Here is a 24457-nt window from a genome sequence, read left to right on the forward strand (position 1 = left end):
GACCTCTGACCCCCTCTCTCTCAGCCAATCAGCTGCCTACAGGGTTGGCATGGCAACCATTAAAGAACCTCAATTCTCACGCTGAGCAGAGACACATCACCATGGAGACACTCACACACAACTCTCTCTCTCACTGTGCATAAGTCTTTCACACTCTCTCCCCCTCTCTCCCTAATCCAAGAATTCCGGATCTGGACTCTGTGCAGCAGAATTCCAAGTGTGTGTGTGTGTGTGTGTGTGTGTGTGTGTGTGTGTGTGTGTGTGTGTGTGTGTGTTCAAATTCAGGGAGAGTCTTTGTCTAAGAGAAAGGGCAGAATAACAACCTACCCCCCTCCTCTCTCTCAACACCTCCCTTCCGAGTCATCAGCTGAAGACTCTAAATCAGTGACAGAAGTCCTAGGATAAGCAGCTTCTACCCCAAACAATACCAGCATTGCTTTCAACACGCCCCCTCTCCAAAACAGAGGGAGAGAAAGAAAGAGAAAGAGAGAGAGAGAGAGAGAGAGAGGGAGAGAGAGGGAGGACTAGATAAGTTGACTGGTTTTAGACACAAAAACAGACTATTGTAGCCTCCCTGTATGTGAGTATAAATACAGCTTCTGCCAAGAGGTGTGACCCTTAAGGAGGTGGGTCACCCCACAGCTGCAGCAGTCGATGGTTCAGGCCCTTCTCTGACTGTTCCTCTTCAATAGCCATCATTCAGCCACCAATGATCTGCCCTTCATCCATACTCAACATAGACATGAGAGAGGTAATGATGGGGGGAGGAGGGAGAGGGGGAGAAGACATACCGGATCCTGCTGTCCATCCCGAGGGAAGGGTAAATTGCTCTCTCCCTTAGCTCATACTTCCTGTGTGAAATCATCACGCGGCGCCTCATCTTTGATGTGGATGTGTGTGTGTGTGTGGATGTGTGTGTACACGTGTGTGTGTGTGTGTGTGTGTGTGTGTGTGTGTGTGTGTGTGTGTGTACACTCACCCTGATACTGCAGTGGGATGTCTATCTTGGGTCCAATGACGTAGTGTCCCTCCTCTAAGCTGTGGGCCGTCACAGTGGTCCATTGACGACAGGAGTGTAACAACACAACGTCCTCCTCTGATAGGCCTTCTACACACTCACCTACAACACACACACACACACACACACACAATGGTCCCCAGACGACAGGTGTAACAATCCTCTAATAGATGCTTATTTGGCAATCAAAGTGACTGGTGACCAATACCTGATAATACTTGTGACAAGCAGTGACCACATGACAAATTGATGATAGTAATATTATTCAACCCAACACACACGCACACACACACAAACAAACACACACCCTCATCAGTGTCTCTTGGGAGTGTGTAATTACCCCCATCTGTGCTAATGTGCCACCTTCAACTGCTCCCATGTGCTCCTCTGCCTGGCAACCCCAAATTACAGCCCGCACACCCGCCCGCCCACACACACACACACACACACACACACACACACTGAGTGGCCTTTTTCTAGTTTTCCTAAAGCCAACATGTCGCACAGTATTGATTTCTGCTGAGAGCAAAATGACACAATTCAGAGTCTCTCTCACACACACACACACACACACACACACACACACACACACACACACACACACACACAGCTCCCCCCTCTGTGAGCTAACCAGTGGGAGGCTAGACAGACAGTAGAGGTACAGCGGGATGGTAGATGGATAGAGGGGTTGCAGAGGTGTACACTCTAGAGGGATGGAGAATAGGTCGCCGGATGGAGGGGTGTATATAGGAAGTGGACACACACGCACACACAACAGAACCTTTTTTTTCTAGCCATCCTTTGACTACAAACTACAGGTACCCCATCAACACATCTACAACGGTAAATAAATAACCACAAACATTGAGCGCGTGGGCAGCCTGAGCAAACAGTCCACTGTGGGGGTCAACAGTCATGTTAATAAACACCCATTTGTGCTGCCTACTCACTTTCCAACACAAATAATACACGCACGCACACAGAGTGTGTGGCCAGTTTCACGCATCAATATCCCTGCTCTGGCTCAACTCTGCGTAAATTAGTGCGCGAGAAGGAGAAGCGTGTTTTCGGTTTAAAGGACAGGGTGCGCGCTTTTGTCCGGTGAGAATGTTGGAAACTTGGACGTTTCCTCGCCTTGCTCGTTAGTATTCAGAACACTCACCGGCAGATTACATCATTTACATATGAAAAGCGCGAGCAGCACTTTAGCGACACAACAGACACTTTGTCGCCTAAATAACTCTGCCACGGCACATACGAATTATATCCAAGAGGCCAATACGCTCTGGAAATCTAGTATGGGAGAAGATACATTCTTAACTAGTTCCGTTTAACTTTAGCATCGTTAAACGATAATGATGAGAAACTTGGAGATCTCCTTGTGATGTGTTTGAGCGTGGTTAGGCTATCCGTTACATAGGGCGAGAGTGGCTTTACCGAGAGGGCGGTTTAACCCATTAACCTGTGCGCAATAACGGAGAAGTACGAAGGATAGACAGATGGATGACGAGAAGAGGGCTAATACAGGGATGGATCTGTGTGAAAGCGCTTTGATGATATCTCCGGTAGTTGACTAATCCTTACCGTGGGCGAGTCGGACCAGCGCGGGCAGCCGGAACTTGCTGACCACCGCGTCTAACGGCAGTGCCACCGGGCTCCACGCGACCTCCGCCGACGACTTCTCCATTCTCCCGGGTCATACCGGGCACGGACACGCGCTACCGGTGGCGGCGGGTGACGGTGGAGTCCGGGTCGGTGCGGTTTGCGCAGAGAATCTCGCCATGTTTGAGATAGAGATAGAGTGCACGCAAGCACGGCGTGGGCGGGGGGAACGAGAGCCCTCTGTCCCTGTGAAATCCGGACACCTCCTGTCTCGCGCTCGCTCGTTCAACCGTTCAACCGGAGACGCTTTGAAGCGAGGTTGCCTCCCTCCTGCAAGCAGCGAATCAGCGTTTCAACCCCGTAGCTCCGAAAAGTACCGGGACTGTTTTCTGATCAACCACTGTGATTTGAACAAGATCGGTGAAATACCGTAGTATTTTGGAATTCAGCCCAAATAGCTTTGTTTTCCCCTCATTCAATCACCTCTATCCCTCCTCACATCTCCTCTTCTGAAATTGTGTAGGCCATAGTTCATGAGGTGGTGTTATAATGCAGTTTTCATAAATCATGTCAGATCGGACTTGTTGAACTTGGAGGGGCAAATAAACTACTTTTCCCCATAACTAAAACCCATAGGCCTAAGCATATAGGTAAACTGAATTCAAGTTGAGTCCATGAACTCAGGCACCCTCTGTGCCAATAACCAAATAAAATCAGTCAGGAAATAGGGAATTAGTCTGAGTGGGGAGGACACTGTGTGTGTGCGGATGGGTGAGATGACTCAGGAGTGTGATGGTGAGACCTATCCAGCCCGTTTTATCTAGTGCTGCCGGAAGAGTGAGGGGAGAGGAGGCTTTTGAATTCTACATTGATTCTAGGCATTCATGTAGGGTCATACCTGAGGGGAATGGGTAAATAGAGCTCCATTGCCCTCTGATTAACTGGGTTAAATATTGCCAGGTGCACCCCAACCCAATCCTCTCAGATCCTCAGTGCCACAGGATTAGCAGCTAGGGTTTTTAAACTTAGGAATTCAGCGGGAGAGGAGGGACGAATGGGTTTGGAATTTGGCATCAGGAAGGCAAGAACCTGCTATACACTCAATAGCCACCAGAGGATTCTAAATGATACACTGCCACATTAAGGTGCATTGCAATCGCTCACAGTTCCCTCTGCTGGATGGGTCTGAGAACACTTACATTGTCGTCGTCCCCTCACACGCACACAACATGACAAACAAAAAAATAAGACAGCAGTGAAGACAAAAGTGTAACTTAAACAAGCTTATTTTTAATGGATCTGCAAAATTTTTTGAATTTCCAAAGAGAACTTTCAACCTCCCGCCCACAGTTACCCAGTGGCAAACGTTACACAACGTTACAGAAACGCTACAGAAACGCTTCCAACCCAAAGAAATCTGCATGCAGGAAAAAAATAACCCAAAAAAAGAAAAGAAATCAAAATGTAAAATAAATCATACAGAGAAAATAAAACAACAATAAACCAGACGTTATAATGCCGTTCTCTTGGCTGGAGGAGAAAATTCAAACGTTTCTGCTTCTGTTCCGCTTCACAGGGAGGAGCCAGAACTGAATATTAAATTGTAATTTCATTGGGTGGATGTGGCTCCGCCCACCCAAAGCCCCGCCCCTGTCTTCCATATAAGGCACAGGACAAAATAAACCCCACCTACAAAAGGAGCTGGCCACACCTCCGTCACTTGGTTACAAATCGCAAATGACCAAATACGGTTAGACAACAGAAACCCCACTAGTGTACAAAATGTTAATCCTACATTTGTCTTTTTTTTTCTTTCTTTTTTTTTTTTTTTTACTTTTACTTTTTTCCTTTGACCGATGATGAGTGTTGGGGTTGACCAGGTGAGCTCAGGCAAAGGAAAGATTAAAAATGTGAGCTTCACTTTTTACTCTCTTTTGCAACCTTTAAAATACATGACAAGAAACATGACATGATTTCTCTTTTTATCTGAAATAAAAATGATCATCAGTAAGCAGTGGAGAGTGGAAGAACGTGAGAGGGGGGAGATTAGACGAGTGAAGTGGTATATTTCCAGATGGGGGGAGAGCGAGAGAGAAACAGAGGGAGAGAAAAATAGATAGATAGATAGATAGATAGATAGATAGAGAGAGAGAGAGAGAGAGAGAGATCAGTGTGCAAGAAAACTTATGAGAGAACAGGTTTGAGGGCAAGAGTGTTAGGGTTAGCCGTTAGAGAGAGTGTGTGTGTGTGTGTGTGTGTGCGTGCGTGTCTTTGTGTGTGTGTGTGTGTGTGTATCTGTGTGTGCGCGTGTGTTAGTGTGCGTGTGTGTCCCGGACAGCAGTGAGTTGTTCAACTGCAGCACTTGCTCTTCCACCCTGTGACTCCTCCTCCACTGCTGATGTCCACATTTTCACTGTTGGGTTCTTTTACAGGTGTCTGAAAGAGATATACACACATACCATTTAAAACACACAGTAAATGCATACTACACACACACACACACACACACGCATACTACACACACACACACACACACACACACACACACACACACACACACACACACACACACACCTTTCTGAGGATGTCTTCCGCTAACGTGAGGAAAGCCTTCTCGATGCTGATATTGGCCTTTGCACTCGTCTCAAAAAACCTAATGCCATGCTCCCTTGCGATCTGAAAGAAAGAGAGGGAGACAGATGAGGAGAGGGGAAAGGGGGGGGGGGTTTCAGACCAAAAATAAGGTGGGCCGCAGGTCTCCTGTGTGAGGCAAGGGGTCAGGTGTCTGACACACTGGAAGCAGAGTGAGTGAGTAAGCAGATTCTCTATTCTGCTGTTGCATGTTGCATCAGCAGATAAGATTGAGCCACATTAAGATCAGTGTTCTTCCCTCCTGGACCTAGAGAGCAACAGGGAGTGCAGGCATTAGTTCCAGCCCAGCCCAGCACTACACCCACACCTCATTCCACTTATCAAGGGCTTGATTGCGCAACTCATTGAGTCGCTAAAGGGGACGGCACCATCTTACCTGCTCCCCCTTGGCTTTTGGTACAACCCTCTTGTCTTCCATGTCACACTTGTTGCCTAGCAGCATTCTCTCCACGTCCTCATTTGCATGCTGAAAAGCAGAAATCACACAGTCACAATTAACATCAATTAACATCAACACTTCAGTTAAATCACCAATGAATTCAGGCCTAAGGGGGTAAGACACAGAATAGTACTCCCCAGTTGTAGGCAACTGTTCTAGACAGCAATCAGGGGACTCATTTCCATCAGTGTTTATGTACCAAGTACCAATGCCACCAGTGGATGATAGTGATGATTCAGGATGGGCACATATTCGAATAGACACCAGAGTACTAAAATAGTGATTGAAATTGTGGCATTCGAACCGTTTGGCAGATGATCCGATCTGTGTTTGTGTGTCTCTCACCTCATCGATGTTGCGGAGCCACTTGCTGATGTTTTCAAAGCTCTTGGCGTTGGTGATGTCGTAGACCAGCATGATGCCCATGGCGCCTCTGTAGTAGGAGGTGGTGATGGTGTGGAACCTCTCCTGGCCAGCTGTGTCCCTGCGCACGCACACACACACACACACACACACACATTAGAGGTGACGGTGTAAATCCACCTCGAGCCAAGCCACGTCCCTGACAGATACATCAATTGACACACAGACTTGACAACATAAAAATCGTGACATTCTGTTGTGTCTGGGGAAACTTTGGCATGGGCGACACGTCTGCGTCATGGTTTCCTTCATACAGACAGCAGTCACTCACCATATCTGTAGTTTGATCTTCTTTCCCTGTAATTCAACAGTTTTGATCTTGAAGTCTATTCCTGTAAAACAAAAAGAGAGAAAGCGCACATTAAGATTAACAACAGGCCCAACGTGAACCTCACACGCTTGCTGTTGCTCTGCACTCGTGGTGATAGTCATCCCAGCTGATGTTAAATGTCCTGTTGATACAGACGCAACAGTGACACCATTGACATGGGCAGAGAGAGCGAGAGGCAGAGAGAGAGAGAGAGAGAGAGAGAGGCAGAGAGAGAGACTACTGTTTTTGTGGGAGAGTCAATAACATTATCTCTTGTCTTCCTGTTTCTGCAGAATCATGTTCAGAGCAGAGCTGAGACCTTAGCTAATGCTTCACAATAACACAATGACTTAGGCTCCTACAGGAGTTTAGCCACCGCTGTATATGAAGCTTGCAATGGCTAATTCTAGATATATTGAAGTAGCAAGAGGTTAACTAAGGCTATTTCCTGGTGTTAGCTAGTGCTGTATCATCTGGATAACGAATGAGCTGCGTCCAATGAGAATGGGACCTTTAACTGTCAGCGGGGTTGACTAAGGCAAGACAGAGGTTCTGGTCAGATGTTGTGGTCCTGGTTAGTGTGGATGTGAGCAGCTGTGCTTTAGGTGGGGCTGTTTTACAGAATAATGAAGGAACTGCCTGCCAAAAGTGTGACTCACTATACTCCCTACACATACCCCAGAGAGACAAACAGAGAGGTTGGAAAGAAAGCAAAAACCCAGCTCAAACTTTTCCCATAGTTTTGATGTAGAAATGTGCTTCTTTTGTGGTGAACAATATCCTAATGCAAAACTCAAACCGAATATGCATAGTTCCATGTTTGACGTGTTAGTGAAACCCTGCCGGGACCATAACAAACAATACACACTCATTGTACTGTATGTTGCTTTGGATAAAAGCGTCTACTAAATGGCATATAGGATTATTATTATATTAAAAGGCTAGTTAATTTGGTAGTGGGGACAGGAAAGCGAGCCAGAGAGGGGGTAGAGAGAGTGAGGATGAGAGGGGGTTTCCGGTGAGGTATTTTGAGAAGCAGCTGCGTGTCTCCAAAGGTATGGGTGCTGCGTCAGAGACAGGGGCAACACACTCCTATTACACTGTGCACACACATACACACACTCTCTTTATTGACATACACAGTCATTTCTTTCCTGTTTTTTTTTTTAGGTAAACTGCTGTACAGGAAGCAAAACTGTAACATCACCTTGTGTTAACAATTACTTTCAGTATCATTAGGAATTTTTCTTTCGACATAATGACAGTCCCGTCAGTTTGTGTAGTGGAAGCTTTTTCTAAAGCAATCTGGAGTAGAGGCTACCTCTGTGATTTTACCTGTCATATTATGACCCAGGACTGGACATTATTTTCTTTTGACTACTTATAGTAGTGCAGTGCCCGTGCAACAAACAACAGTTACAATTAAACCAATTTCATAGAAAACAACTCATGAAAATGAGAAAACGCTGGTTCCAGGATGGGACAATAGAACTGGAAGTAGTAAAACAAAGTCATCATCACTTTCCCAATGTATAACTCAACAAGACCAGAGCTCAGAGCTGTTTGGGCAGTGCCTATCATTTCTCTAACCCTGAAGCCAAAAAGCTATTACACAATGTCCTCGGCCCTAAAAAACATATTAACCCTAACCCTAACCCCACCATGTCTGCCTTCAGCTCTCAGCATCCACAGGCAGAGGGCTTTACTGGTCAAATACACCGGTCTGAATGCTTAGATTCACTGCTCACAGTGGACTTAGGTGACACAACTAGTCACGTTTCCTACAATACCGATACAAACACACACAAAACACTGTCTCTATAGACAAATACACACTCAGCATAGCATTGTCTCTAAACACATACACACTCACTCTACTCTCAAAGTTAAGTGGGGCGCTTCAGTCTAAATACAGCAGCCTGGCCTACATGCAGTGTACACACACACACACACAGTGCATACATACCAACGCATGCCAGTGGAGGCAGAAATCGGAGGACGGGTTCATTGTAACACATATGACTGACAGGAACTAGCCTGTGCTCCTAAGTCAGTTCTGTACGTCAGCAGGTCTTTATGATAGTGTGTATGCCATAGCTTGATGATTGCCTGGCCCTTCATGATCAACAGATAACTACATTAGTAGTGAAAGCACTAAGAACAACCAAGAATCAATCCATAGACACTACTGGTCTCTCATGCATTTCTAGCCTACCCGCTCAGGATGGGCTACTTCAATGGGGATTTTAAATGGTTGCACATTTTGTCAGGAGACATACGCTGTACAAGTGAGCCTTGTTCATAACAAAAAGTGGGGTTAAAGTCCATTTAACTTATTTTCAAAACATAGGAATACATTTGTCTCATGTTTGTCACGTAACGCAGAAATTCGGTCATGGTATTTGTTTGACAATCACTTGACTCAAGTGAGCATGACGAGCGCATGCGCACAGTACATGGGGAAGAGAGGCAATGACGCCACCATGATGAATTGTTTATGATTTTTATTGAGCAATGTAAAGACAATTTCCCCTCGCCTGCGAACAAAAATAAATATATCATTGACAGCCAGCTTACAGTATACATTTTATCCTCGACAAATGTGAACAAACTGATCCATGTCGTATATAGCGACCAAACTGTTGGCTCCAATTTAAATCGAAGCAATGTAGGCTAGTAGTACTATGGTAGCTGGGCCCTTCTGGATTGACACCACTTCCATTCACACATAACCGGTTATATTTGCACTATATGGATCAAAATAGTACAGGTCAATTACAAGCCTCAATGTCAGGATTTAGCTAACAAGCTAGCCAGAGCAGTAAATCATAACGTAAACGTGCCAAGTTAGCCAGGTCTTCGGGGGACGGGACAGCTATGCTAGCTAACTAACAACGGAATAAATGTAATTAGCTAGCGAGGTGGTTGCGCGTTAGTTATTTGTCATGTCAAGCAGACTGCTTAGCTAGGAAAGGTGATGATAGAAGTCACGAGCTGACAAGTGTCACTTGAAGAGAATGCAAACAAAGACAATCACATGAGTTCAGAAAACTTGTGAAGTGCCAGTGGGCCTCCTTTTTAGCAAGTAAGCTGGCTAACGTTAGCATGTTACCAGATTCAGATATTGCATATGAGCTTTGAATTCATATTTGAAATCGTAAAAGCTGTCAAACCCAAAGGCAAAGAATGTATTGTTGATAAACCCAAACCCAGTCGTGGGGCCGCTCACCTATGGTGGAGATGAAGGTTGTGTTGAAGGCGTCGTCAGAGAAGCGGAACAGCACGCACGTCTTCCCCACGCCCGAGTCCCCGATCAGAAGCAGCTTGAACAGCAAGTCGTACGTCTTCTTCGCCATTGAATAACAAGTTGTGTTCACCGGACAAAGAGAAAAAAAACAATCTAGCGCAGGTCTAGAGCCAGCCCGTTATCCAACCAGACGAATCCCGCTGAATATCTGTAATTTGGCTATGATGATAGCTATCTAGCAGGCGAGTGAGCTAAAATAACGCCCAGATAGCGTGTCAGAACCGTATCCAATGAGTAATGTTATTTCCAAAGCAGAACCGTTTCTTTTACTGCATTTGAACAGAAAGTAAAAATGAAATTTCCTCCCGTGTGATTCCCCTTTTCCACTCTTTCTTTCTCCCACACAGTCGGGACAAAATGGCTCCCCTCTACCCGACTTACTCTTTCTTCAAACTACCAGCGAGCTAATTTAAATTCTTGGCATACCCCGTCATTCCAACAATCTCTAGAATCGCGATCGGGAAGAATTACAATTTTGGAGAGTGAAAGTGTGTTAAATTAACGACCTTATCACAGTTATTTGTTTTCTCAACGATAAGAAGTCGAAACAGACGACCGCCGTCGCCTTCGAATGGAGCCACCACGGCGACACCCTAGATTTGAAGACACGCCTCTTCCCCGCCCATTCTGTCAAATTCTCACTTGACGATTGGCTAATGTCACTGCTTTTCAAATCTGTATCAATTTTTGATTTGTTAGATTGTCAACCGTCAAGGGGTAAAAAGGCGTTTCTTACTTTGACATGTAGAAAGGGCAAATGTAACTGCATGACTATTCAAGACATGTCGGCTCGGACTCTCCCACAATTTTACCTCTGGAAATGTTACATTTAGATCCAAAATGGCGCCTAGTTTCTCTACTGGCCCAGGCCAGGAACTGTTTTGTGTTTAGCTAGTTGGCCAGAGGTTGGTTATTTGACGCGGTGACGATCCCAGCTGTGAGTCAAACAAACTGGGTGATGTCATAACTACTCATGTGCACGTCGCGGGCGTTTCCCGTAGCTTACTATTGTACACTATATCCTCTTAGACCATTACCTGTACTACCCATATATATATATATATTTATTGTTCATATATATCATTGGTACTACCCCTCTTCTAAACACAGAAGGAGGAGGAAAAGCATAATCAGGCCTATGTTTAATTTGTTCCTACTGTACTCATTACATTGACCAGAGATGGCTGACTGACCGTGAAGGAAGCTGGCGTGTCAGTGTTAAAAAAGAGTGAGAGGTGACCCACTGTGGAAATCTGGTGTGTGTGTGTGTGTGTGTGTGTGTGTGTGTGTGTGTGTGTGTGTGTGTGCAGTTGTGTTTCTTTTAGTGGCATGCTCTCTCTCCCTGCAGTCTCTGGAGAGAACTCTAGATTGAGCACAAATGTTTCTCCCATTGAGTCACCAGATTCAGCTCTAAGTGGGTGTGGTGTGGTGTGTGTGTGTGTGTGTGTGTGTGTGTGTGTGTGTGTGTGTGTGTGTGTGTGTGTGTGTGTGTGTGTGTGTGTGTGTGTGAGAGAGAGAGAGAGAGAGAGTGTGCATTGAACTCTGTTTAATTGTTTGGGCAAGGTGTGTTTATGACTCATGGGAGTTGCACATCTGTATGTGAAATAGAGAGCTGTGCTGATGCTTACAGCTACAATTAACATCTAACTTCCAACACTCATGATGAATGGGTGAATGAAATGCTCAGAGCAAACAACTTGACCTGCCCAATAGCTTGAACCTATTAATTCCTCTCAGACCAGTGTTTTATTTAAGTAAAGAACAAGAGGAAGAGGGATCCTAGCTCCCTCTGTGTGTGTGTGTGTGTGTGTGTGTGTGTGTGTGTGTGTGTGTGTGTGTGCGCGTGTTTTTGTCTCTCTGAGGCTGAAGTTGTGTGCTCTGTTTGTTAGGCTATGGAGAGGTAGCTGCTGGTTGGGGGGAAGAACATCATGGACCACACCAACGAACAGCAGAAGATGTTAGAAATCTGCTGCTGGCATCCCAAAGAAGAACAGCTTCGCAAGATCTTGCTCTGTCAGCTCTTATGCATAGTACTTTTTGTTTCCAGAAGTCCAGCATCTGTATGACCTTTGCTATATTTTAGGTTCTTTGAAATGCTTTACTGTACACCCAATTAAAAAGTATTCAAAATGTGTGTCCACCTGTCCACTCTCAGTGTGGCTTTGACTCGCTGACACACTCAGACACTTCTGGAATGTAGAGTATGCCCCAGTTCTCTCCTGCCAAGTACAGACATGAGACACACACACACACAAAATATGTCTTGTTGCTTTAACAAACATTTCAACAACAACACTCTTTCTCATAGCAACACTAACACTATAGTGTATAAACTGGTAAGCATGGCTTGTCCAGTGGTATAATTCACATCTAGAGGGAGGCTAGTGTTCTATTCCCACCAAGGGTAACTAAACAGTTAATTTTCCATACTGCACAAACTCTGTGTATACAAATACCTACATACATACATTATTCCAATCAAAATATTATCTTATGAAGGGCAGATTTGACAGACAGACAGACGGACGGACGGACAGACGGATAGATAAAGAACTATCAACTACCTCCCCTCGTTCAGACACCAGAGTCTGCTGCCCTCTCCTGGTCTCAGTGTTAAACCGCAGGAGATCAGTCATTATAGTGGAATTGATTCATAGGCTACACCAGCAGGTGGTAATGTTGTTTCACATTAGATCGCAAATGTTACATTTAGGAATGGGCCTCATGAATAACGCTGAACAAAAAAAATAAATAAAACGTATTTAGCATGTAGACCTACTGTAGACCTACATACACTCTTATGCAGCCTACTCAATTCCATTGGCAAATCAATCAGCCTTTTAGACTATCCACTGTTCACTGAATATTATATATAGCCTAATTATTCCCCTTTTAAAGAGATAGTTTACTCAAAATAGAAATTAACTTGATTTCCTGCGTAGGCCTATAGCTTACCTTGGCTGTGGTCGATTTACCAATACAACTTTTGGATAGTTCTCTTGGCTTAGGCTTAGAAGTCACTTTATTGTCCTGTGAGCCACTTCTGCATTTTGATGTTATGATATCAAAACATACAAATTCAAAAGTGGATGCCTTTATGCCAACAGTATAAAAAGATGAAAAAAATGTCTTTCCAAATATCTAAAGCTCGACATTGGATTCAGAAAGTGTTTAAGATATATCTTTCATAATGGCCCTATAGTGATAATAACAAAACAACATATCACTGTCATGTATCTAGGGAAATATCCACTGTATTGTTGAATTAACCAAGGTAGCCTTCAAATCATGTTAATTTGTATTTTAGTAAACTCCCTTCTCCCTATAAAGTATAGGCTAAGCACATTTGCATTTTTTTACGGAATCTCTTGTAGGCTATTTTACAGTTTGTTTGACTCAGTCTGCCTTTATTACAGTCCGATGTCGGCAAGGCAGACAGATACCAACTCCATCTCCCATGGTTCTGTGTTGCGTTCCGCAGTGATGTGGGGTGTGGTTGAATGAATGAGGTAATAGGCCTGCGCGCGCGCGCGTGTGTGTGTGTGTGTGTGTGTGTATGTGTGTGTGTGTGTGTGGCTGAAGCTCTCTCAGTAGCACAGCACATCTTGCGCGAAGCGCATCTCCGCTATAGTAAGAGCGCCTTTAATAGCCTATACGGGCTCGGTCCTGCAGGGCGTAGACAACCCTTCGATGCAAGGGATACAGAGGAGACTATACATCAAGGAAGATTCCGGTAAAACCGTTTAATTGTGTTTTTATCGAATGGAGTGATAACGGGGCTGTCTTTTGTTGGCTTACTGAATCTCCACCGACGGACATGCACCGGGAACGCAGCAGAACCGTCACCCTGGCGCGTGAGAGCTCGTGATTATTTCTCTCTTTATCTTTAGGCAGGCTAATTAATGACAATTAGACCCGTAAGCGTTATTGTCATAAGGCCGCTGCTACTCGACATTATTACCTGACAGATGTCTTCTAATGATGTGTCTAGTGATGTGTAGTTAAAATAGGAGCAGCGAGAGCCAATGATTAGGCTATTCAGGCTAATTGATGATTCTCTGCCCGCGTTAATAGTGTTGATTTAGAATTATTACTGTTTACAAAGAGAGAGGTATAGACTTAAATATGTCGAAATGTAAGAGCAGTGAGTCGGTGAAGGTGGTGGTTCGCTGCCGCCCGTTAAACCGAAAAGAGGAGGTGGGGGGTTCGGGAGGAGGCATAGTGGAGATGGACGTGCGTCTAGGCCAGGTGGTCCTACGGAACCCGCGCGCGCCACCTGGTGAGCCACGAAAGACCTTCACGTTTGACGCGGTTTACGATGGGAGTTCCAAGCAGCGCGACCTGTATGACGAGACTGTTCGCCCGCTGATTGACTCGGTGCTTGAGGGCTTTAATGGAACGATATTTGCCTATGGACAGACAGGCACGGGAAAGACGTTCACCATGCAGGGGGCGTGGTTAGACCCGGAGAAGCGAGGTGTGATTCCCAACGCTTTTGATCACGTATTCACACACATCTCCCGCTCCCAATCAGATAGACAGTACCTGGTACGGGCCTCCTACCTGGAGATATACCGCGAAGAGGTCCGGGATCTACTAGATCCCAGCCACGCTAACGCTCGTGCCCTGGAGCTAAGGGAGAGCCCGGAGAGCGGGGTGTATGTGCGTGATCTGACGTCATGCGTGTGTAAGAGTGTGAAGGAGATAGAGGAGGTGATGAACGTCGGAAACCAGGCGCGATCGGTCGGGGCGACCGACATGAACGAACACTCGTCTCGCTCACATTCTCTGTTCCTGATCACGGTAGAGTGCAGCCAGCCGGGCCCAGATGGTCGTAAACACATCCGGGTCGGAAGACTGAACCTAGTGGACCTGGCAGGCAGCGAGCGACAGGCGAAAACAGGCGTTCGCGGAGAACGCTTGAAAGAAGCGGCAAAGATCAACCTATCTCTCTCTGCGCTCGGTAACGTGATCTCGGCTCTGGCGGACGGACGGAGCAGCCATGTGCCATACCGGGACTCCAAACTGACCCGTCTGCTGCAGGACTCGTTGGGCGGCAACGCCAGGACCGTCATGGTGGCCACTCTAGGCCCCGCCCCGCAGCACTACGAGGAGACGCTTACGACGCTACGCTACGCTAACCGCGCTAAAAACATCCAGAATCAGCCGAGGGTCAACGAGGACCCCAAAGACGCACTGCTCAGGGAGTTTCAGACAGAGATCGCACGCCTGAGGGCCCAACTCAACCACAGGAAGGGGCGGGGTAAACAGAGGAAAGACGAAGGAGAGGAGAGAGACTGGGATGGAGAGGAGGATGAGGAGGAGGGAGAGGAGGTGGAGAAGGAGGCAAGGGAGTATGTGAAGCAGCAGGAGGAGCGTCTGGAGTTGGAGAAGGAAGCCATCAGAGAGGACCACTCCCTATTGGCCGAGGAGAAGCAGAAGCTTCTGGGAGAGAAGGAGAGGATGATGGGGGATCTGAGGAAGGAGCAAGAGGCCACTGAGCAGCTCACTGCCAAGTACAAGGTAAGGGGGTGGGTCTGGAACAGGGGGAGGATGTATGAGGCAAATCAAACTTTTAATTTGGAAGTGGTCAAGTGATCCAGGCTCTTTCTCACTCACTCACTCACTCACTCTCACACACACACACACACACACACACACACACACACACACACACACACACACACACACACACACACACACACTGTCAGTGGGTGAGGGGGTGTTTAGTCTATATAATCCAGTGAGTTAGGTTAAGGACAGTCTATGAGATTAGATGTGTGTAAATCTACTGATCTGGAGATTATGGGCATTACAGCAAAACTAACCACTTTATACCTAATTAGAACAGTGTGTGTGTGTGTGTGTGTGTGTGTGTGTGTGTGTGTGTGTGTGTGTGTGTGAGAGAGAGAGAGAGAGAGAGAGAGAGAGAGAGAGAGAGAGAGAGAGAGAGAGAGAGAGAGAGAGAGAGAGAGAGAGAGAGAGAGAGAGAGAGAGAGAGAGAGAGAGAGAGAGAGAGAGAGAGAGAGGACTAGATAAATTGACTGGTTTTAGACACAAAAACAGACTATTGTAGCCTCCCTGTATGTGAGTATAAATACAGCTTCTGCCAAGAGGTGTGACCCTTAAGGAGGTGGGTCACCCCACAGCTGCAGCAGTCGATGGTTCAGGCCCTTCTCTGACTGTTCCTCTTCAATAGCCATCATTCAGCCACCAATGATCTGCCCTCCATCCATACTCAACATAGACATGAGAGAGGTAATGATGGGGGGAGGAGGGAGAGGGGGAGAAGACATACCGGATCCTGCTGTCCATCCCGAGGGAAGGGTAAATTGCTCTCTCCCTTAGCTCATACTTCCTGTGTGAAATCATCACGCGGCGCCTCATCTTTGATGTGTGTGTGTGTGTGTGTGTGTGTGTGTGTACACAACACTCTATTCAATGTATTTGTACATGTTTATGTGAGTGACACAGACCTAGACCTAGCTGTCACTGGCATGAATGTTCAGCCTGTAACTGATGCCGCTTACTGTGCCCTATTTACACACACACACACACACACACACACACACACACACACACACACAAGCAAGCACACTGGACATCAGAGGGAGTTGTTGGAGAGCTGCTTAATGACTTGCCCTGGTTTGGTCTTGTTGTCTATAACTCTACTGTGCAAAATGACTGCAGCCTAACCCAGCTACCGCTAATGTTAGAGAATAGATACCATAGTTACTAGAACCATAGTTATCTGCATGACTTAGGACTGCCTTGCGTCACTGAGACAAAGCCTCAGCAGTAGGCATTAACTCTGGGAGCTAATATGAGGCGTCAGGCCTCGGGCAAAGTATTGTAAGGAAGCCTCAAAAGAGATGCCACAAAAAGGAGTTTCATAGATACCTTCTGTTTTCATGGGAAGGTGGTTCAATGTTAGTCCCAGTAATTTATTCTTCAAAGCTTCTCAGTCTCTGAGCCTGTGTGAGTGATTAATGCTTTATACAGTGGTATAGTACGTGTCTGTGATGATGCACTTCAAACAAGAGCGACAGGGCTCTGGAAGGAGGGTTAACCCAACTCTGGGTTTGATGTTTTGAGAAAAAACAGTTCCTACTTTAATCTCTCTGTTTCTCAGGGCTGGAAATGTCTCTCTACGCACTTGCTGTTGTATACATAGAGGTGCTACTGATGAGACATTTGTGTGTGTTGAGATGGTATGGTTGTGTTTAGTTGTGTATTAGGTGTGTATTAGTGGTTGTGAGGACTGTGTATAAACAGTGTTTTCAGTGCTCAGTGAGTCAGGTCTATGAGACCCCAGACCATGTTTCCTCTGATTCGTGCAGGCTGGAGCCAGCCAGCCAGCCAGCCAATCATAACCCTTGGCTTTCTGACTGCATTTTTCTCCCTATGCAGCAAACCAATGTCGAGTCAGGTTGCTAGGCAGAGAGGGTAGAGTGAGAGGGGCACTGAAAATGGCTAGAAGAATGAGCCATCATACAGTTAAACACACACACACACACACACACACACACACACACACACACATTCAGGCCTTGTCAGAAGCTGCGGGTGGTGATAGGTAGAAAGGTCTCTTGGCTGGATGGGGCACCCCTGGTGATATGGATCTGTGTTACGGTTGTGGTTGTGTTACGGTTGTGTTGCGACGAGGCTGTCGTTGTGTTAGTGTCGTGTTACGATGGGGCTGTGTGAGGTCATGTTTTGCAACGAGGTTGTGTTCATGTTGTGGTTCTGTTACGGTGTGGTGTTGCTGTGAGGTTTGTGCTGAGCTGCATGTTCACAGGGTGTGAGGATGCTAAGTCTGTCCCTGTAGACGACTATTCTTAGAACCCTTTTTGGGTCAGAACCCAACTCTTTCTTTCTTCTTCTCTTTTTGTCCCTCTGAGGGCTCACGCTTAGAAATCTCTTTCTGAGACACAGAGGGGTATTTATCCCTCTCCTCCGTTCCCCCCTCACTGGTTCCTGTGAGTAAAGATGTGTACTTCCTGCCAGATGGATTTCATCCAATCACGTCACAGAGTCTACAACAATGGCCGTTGTCTCACAGGAAACTTATCACAGCCTTACACACAGAGGGCATGCAAAGAGCCAGTCACACTAAAATACATACACACACACACACACACACACACACACACATGCACACACACACTCTTGTAAGCAGTATCACACGTATCGTCCTGTTTCCTGTTTATATAGCTGCTTTCCTGTCTAATTAGAGAATGGGAGAGGAACAAGAGGGAAATAAATGGAGAGACAGAGGAGAGGAGAGACTGAGGAGAGGAGAGGAGGGGAGGGGAGAGGAGAGGTATTTTGTGTATCAGTCTGGAGGGCTGATGAGCAGACAGAGACTCTTCTCCATCTCTCAGCATGCAGAGCTGCACTGCTGAAATATTGATGAAGTGTGTGTGTGTGCGTCTGCGTGTGCGTTTTGGCATGTGTGTGTGTGTGCGTGCGCTGGATATGTACATCTATTGACTCTTCCGTCTGAGGGGCAGTGGAGAAAGCAGAACCTGCATTATAGAACACATTATAGACCTCCGTCCTCTCTCTCTCTCTGCTCTATAGAAAGTGATTTTGGTGAATGTTAATGGGATGGGGTTGAGGCTGGAGGTGGTAAGGGGTTGGATCATGTGTTACGAGACTACCAGGCCAGGGGCTTTGCAAAACAGATCTGAGTCATGAAGATGAGAGCCATGAAAGTCCCTCCCCTTCTCTCTCTCTCACTCACACACACACACACACACACACACACACACACACACACCGTCCTGATTTTCTCCCTCAGATGTATTTATAGAGTAGTTCCCAGCAGGCTGAGCTCTGCTCAACGCTCCCTACAGTAAGTGTGTTTACCTTCACTAACTCCCACAGTAAGAGGAGATGTGAATACGTACATCTACATAAACAACTGGAACACACACACACACACACACACACACTTTCAGCAACACACAAAGACTGCTTTGTGTCTGATTGCTGAGCCACAGAGGCATAGAGACAGAGGAAAACATAGAGGAGAGAGAGAAAGAGAGACAGGAGAGAAGGGGATGATGGGAGAGTTAAGGAACAAGAGAGGTTTGTAATGATGTCAATATACAGTAACCCCCTCCCTTCTTCTGCAGATCATTAAATCTATGGTTTCCTCTGTCTGTCTGTCTGTCTGTGTGTGTGTGTGTGTGTGTGTGTGTGTGTGTGTGTGTGATCTGAGGCTTGCTCCCCTTTAGAGGATAGCATGACATCACTGTTAATCGACGACTCCTGATTCCGAGAAGGGCCCGATCACAATGGATCATGGATGAATCACATGCTACTATATTTCACATGTCAGAAATCTCTCTCTCTCTCCACTTTCACATGCTATTTTACATGTAAACAGTAGATGCTCACATGTTAGACAGTTGGTAAACTAGACTGGTAATACACTCACAGGGTAATATACTTCCAAGCTATGATACACTACAGGTCGGTCTGTTGGGCAGTTACAGTAACAGGCCATAGCACAAATAGAGCAGTCAGACAGTCAGAGTGTGTGTGTGTGTCTGACAGAGAAAAGCCTCTGATGAATCAGCCCTTTAATGACGCTGAAGCACTGTGGCAGAACACAAAGGGCACACATGCACACACATTACACACACACACATTCGCACACAAAGGCAGCACAAAACAAAGAGCCTTTCAGTAAAGACCTGACGCATATTTTAGAACGCACATCCCCGCTCTTCATAAGGGCATTACTGTAGTGTGTGTGTGTGTGTGTGTGTGTGTGTGTGTGTGTGTGTGTGTGTACATTTATGTACTTTTATCTCTCGTGTCTCGTGATCAGAATGCCAGATAGCTTTCAAGTGGGGGGATAAGAGAAAGACGTATAAGACACAGACGTACACACATAAACACACAGCTTCTTGTGCCGTATTCTGGGAGTGGAATGTGACCCTCTTAGAAAATCTCTGAACTCCTCCTCCTCCTCCTTCCCTCTCTCTCCCCTTCTCTCAGCCTGTCTACCCTGAGGACAACAGTCAGCCAGGGGCAGATCAGATCAGAACAGGGCACCGTGTGAGAGTTTACGTGTGTGAATGTGTATAATTCCAAAATCCACTCCGAAACAGATTACATCACTGAGACCTCCAACCCGTAATCTCCAGGGCAACTCCAGAGATGCTGTGACCCAGCCATAAGCAATAAGACACACACACACATTTCATACGGAGGGCTTAACATGTGCCAACTTGCTCTGGGATTCAATGACGGCCACAATATCCCACACTCCGTAAGACTGTGTCATAACCGCTGTATTACCAAGGGCTCAGGGAGGGTGATGTCACTGCAATGCTAAACTAGCTGCGTCTGCATGCAGTCCGCTACATCAACTTTTCTGCACCGCTGCACTTCAGCTGCTGCCCGAGTAGCCTGCCGCAAGCATTCCACTTATATAATTGTGGGTGAATTCCCTCACAGTGCTCAGCGGAAAAGTTGATTTCAAAGCGTCTTTGTGACATTCTAGCGCTAACCAACAAGCCAATGTCCAGCACTTGTAGCCTCGCAACATGGTTAGCTCTCATTCAAACCCGGATTTTTGGCGTGAATGGAAGGGCAGAGCACCCCAAACCCACTCAACTTCTGAATCTCTGCTTAGTACTGTCGAAATACCGCCGACAGAGATTATGTCTACTGGAATGCGGACAGCTTGCCGGATTCTGTGTGTCCCTAATGTTACTACTGAGCCAAAACACCAATTGACAGAAACAGGGAAATACCAGGAGTGAGTCTCTCTTCTGAGCTTGGTCAGACTCTCCTGGCCTGTCTCCTTCAAACCTCAATAAGACTGTGTGCGTGCGTGCGTGCGTGCGTGCAGTGTGTCTGTGTGTCGGAGGCTGACGTTGTTTGCTCTGTTTGTTAGGCGATGGAGAGTAAGCTGCTGGTTGGGGGGAAGAACATCATGGACCACACCAACGAACAGCAGAAGATGTTAGAAATCAGACGACAGGAGATCGCTGAGCAGGTGGGTTTTAGTGAGGGTGCACGTGTGTGCGTGATTTGATTACTTCAGGCTTGAAGTAGAATAAGAAAAAACACTTCAACTTGTGTGTGTGTGTGCCTAGACACGCAGTGAGAGGGAGATTCAGCAGCAGATGTTGGTTCAGGATGAGGAGACTGGGGAGCTGAGAGAGACCTTCTCCTCTCTTCAACATGAGGTGGAGGCCAAGACCAAGAAACTCAAGAAGGTGAGATGCAGACACACACACACACACACACACACGCTGCAATCCCCTGTCCTAATGCCAGTCTTCCCTCTTTATCCCCTGAACCCCTGACATGGATCCTAATGACCCCCTGCCATGGACACACACTGTGGACACACATTTTAAATCAGTACCTGAAGGTTTGTCCTCCCATCCCTATCTCGCCCAGGCTATCCCCACTAGCACTCCATGCTATCGCTAACTAGCTCATCCTGGGTTGTCCTCTGGCTGGGTGGAACACTCTTGCTGCCTCTCAGGCTACTCCTTGCTAACTCCCCCAACTTCCTTCCGATCCAGCCCCAAACTACCTCCGAAACCCCTGCACCAACCCTCCAACTGTACCTCCTGTCCTTGCCCCAACCCCTCTAACTCCTTTCCCACTCCAGGTCTGACTCTCCAGGACTAACCCAAACTGTGTTTGCGAATGAAAACATGTGACTACTGACCTTGAGATGACCCCTGACCCCTAACCTGGCTTGTGTGCCACCCCACTTCCACAGCATGGGGACCTATAAGGGAGGAATGCTTCTGAGGGAAAGAGAGAGAGAGAGAGAGGCAGGGAGGGAAGGAGGGTTGCCAGGGAGACTGATTCTCATTGGCTGGCCACTCCTCTGGGCACGAGTGTCTCCGGTGCCGTTACTATTGGCAACCGAGCTAAGGTCTGGAGACCATCCCCTCCCCCTGTATGACTGTGCCAGGTGACATCGGTCTCTCTCTCTCTCTCTCTCTCTCTCTCTCTCTCTCCTCTCTCTCTCTTTAGCTCTATGCTAAGTTGCAGTCTGTAAAGGCAGAGATTAAGGATGTGAATGATGAACATGTGAGGAGCAGACAGGAGCTGGAGCAGACCCAGAACGAGCTCACCAGAGAACTCAAATTCAAGTAAGTAACACAGACATCTATCTCACCAGTAAGTCACACACACACACACACACACACACACACACACACACACACACAAACTGACACATTGTTCTCATGTCACAACTCACAAGTGTGTGTGTGTGTGTGTGTGTGTCTACAGGTATCTGATCATAGAGAACTTCATCCCTCCTGAAGAGAAGAATAAGATCATGAACAGGCTGCTCTTTGACTCTGAGGAGGACCAATGGAAGTTCCAGCCCCTCGTACCTGCCGAGAGGTGTGTGTGTGTGTGTGTGTGTGTGTGTGTGTGTGTGTGTGTGTATGTGTGTATGTGTGTGGCTCATCATAGGTGTTTGGCACAGGGTGGAAAAAGTGAGATACTTTTGGATCTGGTTTGAGCAGGCAAAAACATTTCCATATTTCAATTGTGCTAGATGAGTACACACACCACACATTTTATTTTTAAAGGGGCATTGGAAGTGATACAGCCCAGAAGGCATGAGTCCAGTTGAAGAATTTTCTCTCTCTCTCTCTCTCTCTCTCAGTAAATTCTCTCAAATGAAGAAGAGACCAGCCTCTGCAGTTGGATACAAACGACCAATCAGTCAGTATGCCAGGGTTGCCATAGCGATGGGAGCCCACTCCAGATACAGGGTAGGCGTGTGTGTGTGTGTGTGTGTGTGTGTGTGTGTGTGTGTGTGTGTGTGTGTGTGTGTGGAGAGTGAATATGTTCTGACAATATTACATAATCCCATTGTGAATGCTCTGCTTCCTCCTTTGTGTGCGTGTGTGTGTGCGCGTGCGCGTGCGTGTGCGTATGTGTAGGCTGAGAACATCATGTTCCTGGAGTTGGACATGACGCCTCCCACCACTGCCCCATTGGACCACCTGCCAAGCGAGGCGGAGCCTAACTATAGCCCCTCCATGGACAACTCCCCCTATAGGGAGAGAGCTGCACGTGTCCGAAAGTCACGCTCCTGGTGAGACTAAACCACACCTAAAACTCACCTAAACCAGATTCAACTAAACCAGACTACCCTATACTATACACAGCTCTGACTGGTGAGGAATAGTCTGATGAGTGAATCTGGAGTTTCAAACAGGATTAGACCAGGATTAGCCACACCCTCTTAAGGTGTCCCTAATATCCAGGTTTATCTCCTATTGGCTCATCTGTCTCTAATCCCAGTGCTATTGGCTGATGCTATTAACCTGCTCCTGTAATGTACTGTAAGAGTTGTTGGGACACAGTTTACATGTGCAGTATGTGATGTCATATCCTATTCTTGTGTGCAGGTGTCAGGCCCCGCGAGCCATCACTTCCTCCTCTTCCTCCGTTTCCCTGGCAACTCGCCCAACAACCACACCCACCACGGCCCAGTGAAGAGCAGCCTCTCTCTCTCCATCCTTCTCTCTCTCTCTCTCTCTCGCTTATTCTCTTTTCTATGTGTGTGTCTGAGAGTATCTGGAATGATCCAATAACTTCTCAGTGAGGAGGATGGGACACACCCATGCTGCATCATGATTGGTTGAAGGTTACTGCCATGGGAAGAGCCAGACTGAGGCACAGGGACAAACATTTGAACCTCAGAAACTGTCTAAACTACCTGCTTTATCTGTTCTGATGCAAAGACTCAACTACCCAGACTGTTCTAGACTGAGGAAGGACACAGAATCCCTCCATCTCCCTCTCCTCCTTCCCTGCATGCCTCCCTTGGCCTGCTGGGAGTTCTCAGTGGAGAGGACAGGAGCCTCGAGTCAACCTCTGACCTTTATTTACCCTTGCTGGGGAGGGACTCTGTACTGTGTGTGTGTGTGTGTGTGTCTGTCTGTGTGTGTTGTATTGTGTGAGTAAAGCTGCTCTGTAGAGGTGTGTTTGTTACTGTGTTACACACACACTCCTGAAACTACTGTAAGAACTCATCAATGTAAATATATACTGTTCACACCCTGCCCCCATATCAACCAGTCAACCAATCAAACAGTTATAGTTTATTTGTACAGCACCTTTTACAAAGTATGTTTGTCTCTGAAACTAATATCCTACCCTAGTACACTGCAGGAGAGCCGACCTTGAGAGTCAATGACCCATCCTACCTCGGATCCTGCTTCATACACACGTCTGGCCCTACGGTTGGACCGTGCAAGACGTTTGCGGTGTAGGGTTTATGGTTTTATGTTCATTACAGAGGAGAGGTTAAGAGGAGAAAGAGGGTTCAGGCAGGAGTAATCTATCACTGCATTATTGATTCGGGAGCTCAGACTACAGCAGGTCGCCCGTGCCAGGTAGCCAGAGACTGGAACAATCAGCCACCACTTAAATGACCCAGCGGTCATCTCACATTCCAATATGCTACGACACCCCAGAGGGCCGCTGGGACAATCCCAACAGAACATGGCTTTGAGTGGTAAATGGGTGTTCTATGCATTGTCATTCTACGGTCCTAGAATGGCTCCAAGTTTGTGAGGAACCTAGCCTCTCCACTGCTCCTGTCTGTTTGCTGTCAGTCTGCTGAGCTCTGGGTTCTGCATCACAGATATAGGACTTAAGTTGTAATATACTGTATAAACTGTGTGTGTGTGTGTG

General features: G+C 46.7%; 3 protein-coding genes across 4 annotated transcripts in view; 1 reads left to right on the top strand and 2 right to left on the bottom strand.

Moving 5' to 3' along the window:
* Positions 1–2705, bottom strand: part of gareml (GRB2 associated, regulator of MAPK1-like) — a gene marked incomplete at its 5' end in the record, with an annotated part of 6679 nt that extends 3974 nt beyond the window's left edge. The window contains 2 exons of the mRNA XM_083688898.1: positions 980–1120; positions 2603–2705. Coding sequence (XP_083545024.1) covers positions 980–1120; positions 2603–2705 — 244 coding nt within the window. The remainder of the gene's footprint in view (positions 1–979; positions 1121–2602) is intronic.
* A 1185-nt stretch (positions 2706–3890) lies between these two features.
* Positions 3891–10332, bottom strand: rab10 (RAB10, member RAS oncogene family). The gene is made up of 6 exons (XM_083689212.1): positions 9674–10332; positions 6406–6466; positions 6057–6195; positions 5649–5738; positions 5195–5296; positions 3891–5056 (listed from the first exon to the last, which is right to left on the bottom strand). The coding sequence occupies exons 1-6, from the start codon at positions 9798–9800 to the stop codon at positions 4970–4972; spliced, it is 606 nt and encodes a 201-aa protein (XP_083545338.1). The 5' UTR covers positions 9801–10332; the 3' UTR covers positions 3891–4969.
* A 3544-nt stretch (positions 10333–13876) lies between these two features.
* kif3ca (kinesin family member 3Ca) lies at positions 13877–24457 on the top strand (the record flags this gene model as incomplete). Of its 2 annotated transcripts, none has more annotated exons than XM_083689488.1 (8): positions 13877–15274; positions 20667–20768; positions 20869–20991; positions 21770–21888; positions 22031–22153; positions 22416–22524; positions 22696–22850; positions 23167–24457. In XM_083689488.1, 8 exons carry the CDS (start codon positions 13877–13879, stop codon positions 23252–23254), a joined length of 2217 nt encoding a protein of 738 aa, XP_083545614.1. In that variant the 3' UTR covers positions 23255–24457. The 2 variants fall into 2 exon arrangements, with proteins under 2 accessions (XP_083545614.1, XP_083545613.1); XM_083689487.1 differs by having other exon boundaries at positions 22031–22147.

Source organism: Argentina silus (genome assembly GCF_951799395.1).
Source record: "Argentina silus genome assembly, chromosome: 17".
In the NCBI taxonomy this organism is placed as follows: domain Eukaryota; kingdom Metazoa; phylum Chordata; class Actinopteri; order Argentiniformes; family Argentinidae; genus Argentina; species Argentina silus.

Excerpts from the sequence above, each read along its gene's own strand:
- rab10 (XM_083689212.1), bottom strand. The coding sequence starts at position 9,800 with ATGGCGAAGAAGACGTACGACTTGCTGTTCAAGCTGCTTCTGATCGGG. Across the intron at positions 6,467-9,673 it reads AACCTTCATCTCCACCATAG|GAATAGACTTCAAGATCAAA; the intron begins GTGAGCGGCCCC and ends TTTGTTTTACAG. Across the intron at positions 5,057-5,194 it reads CGGAAGACATCCTCAGAAAG|ACACCTGTAAAAGAACCCAA; the intron begins GTGTGTGTGTGT and ends TATCTCTTTCAG.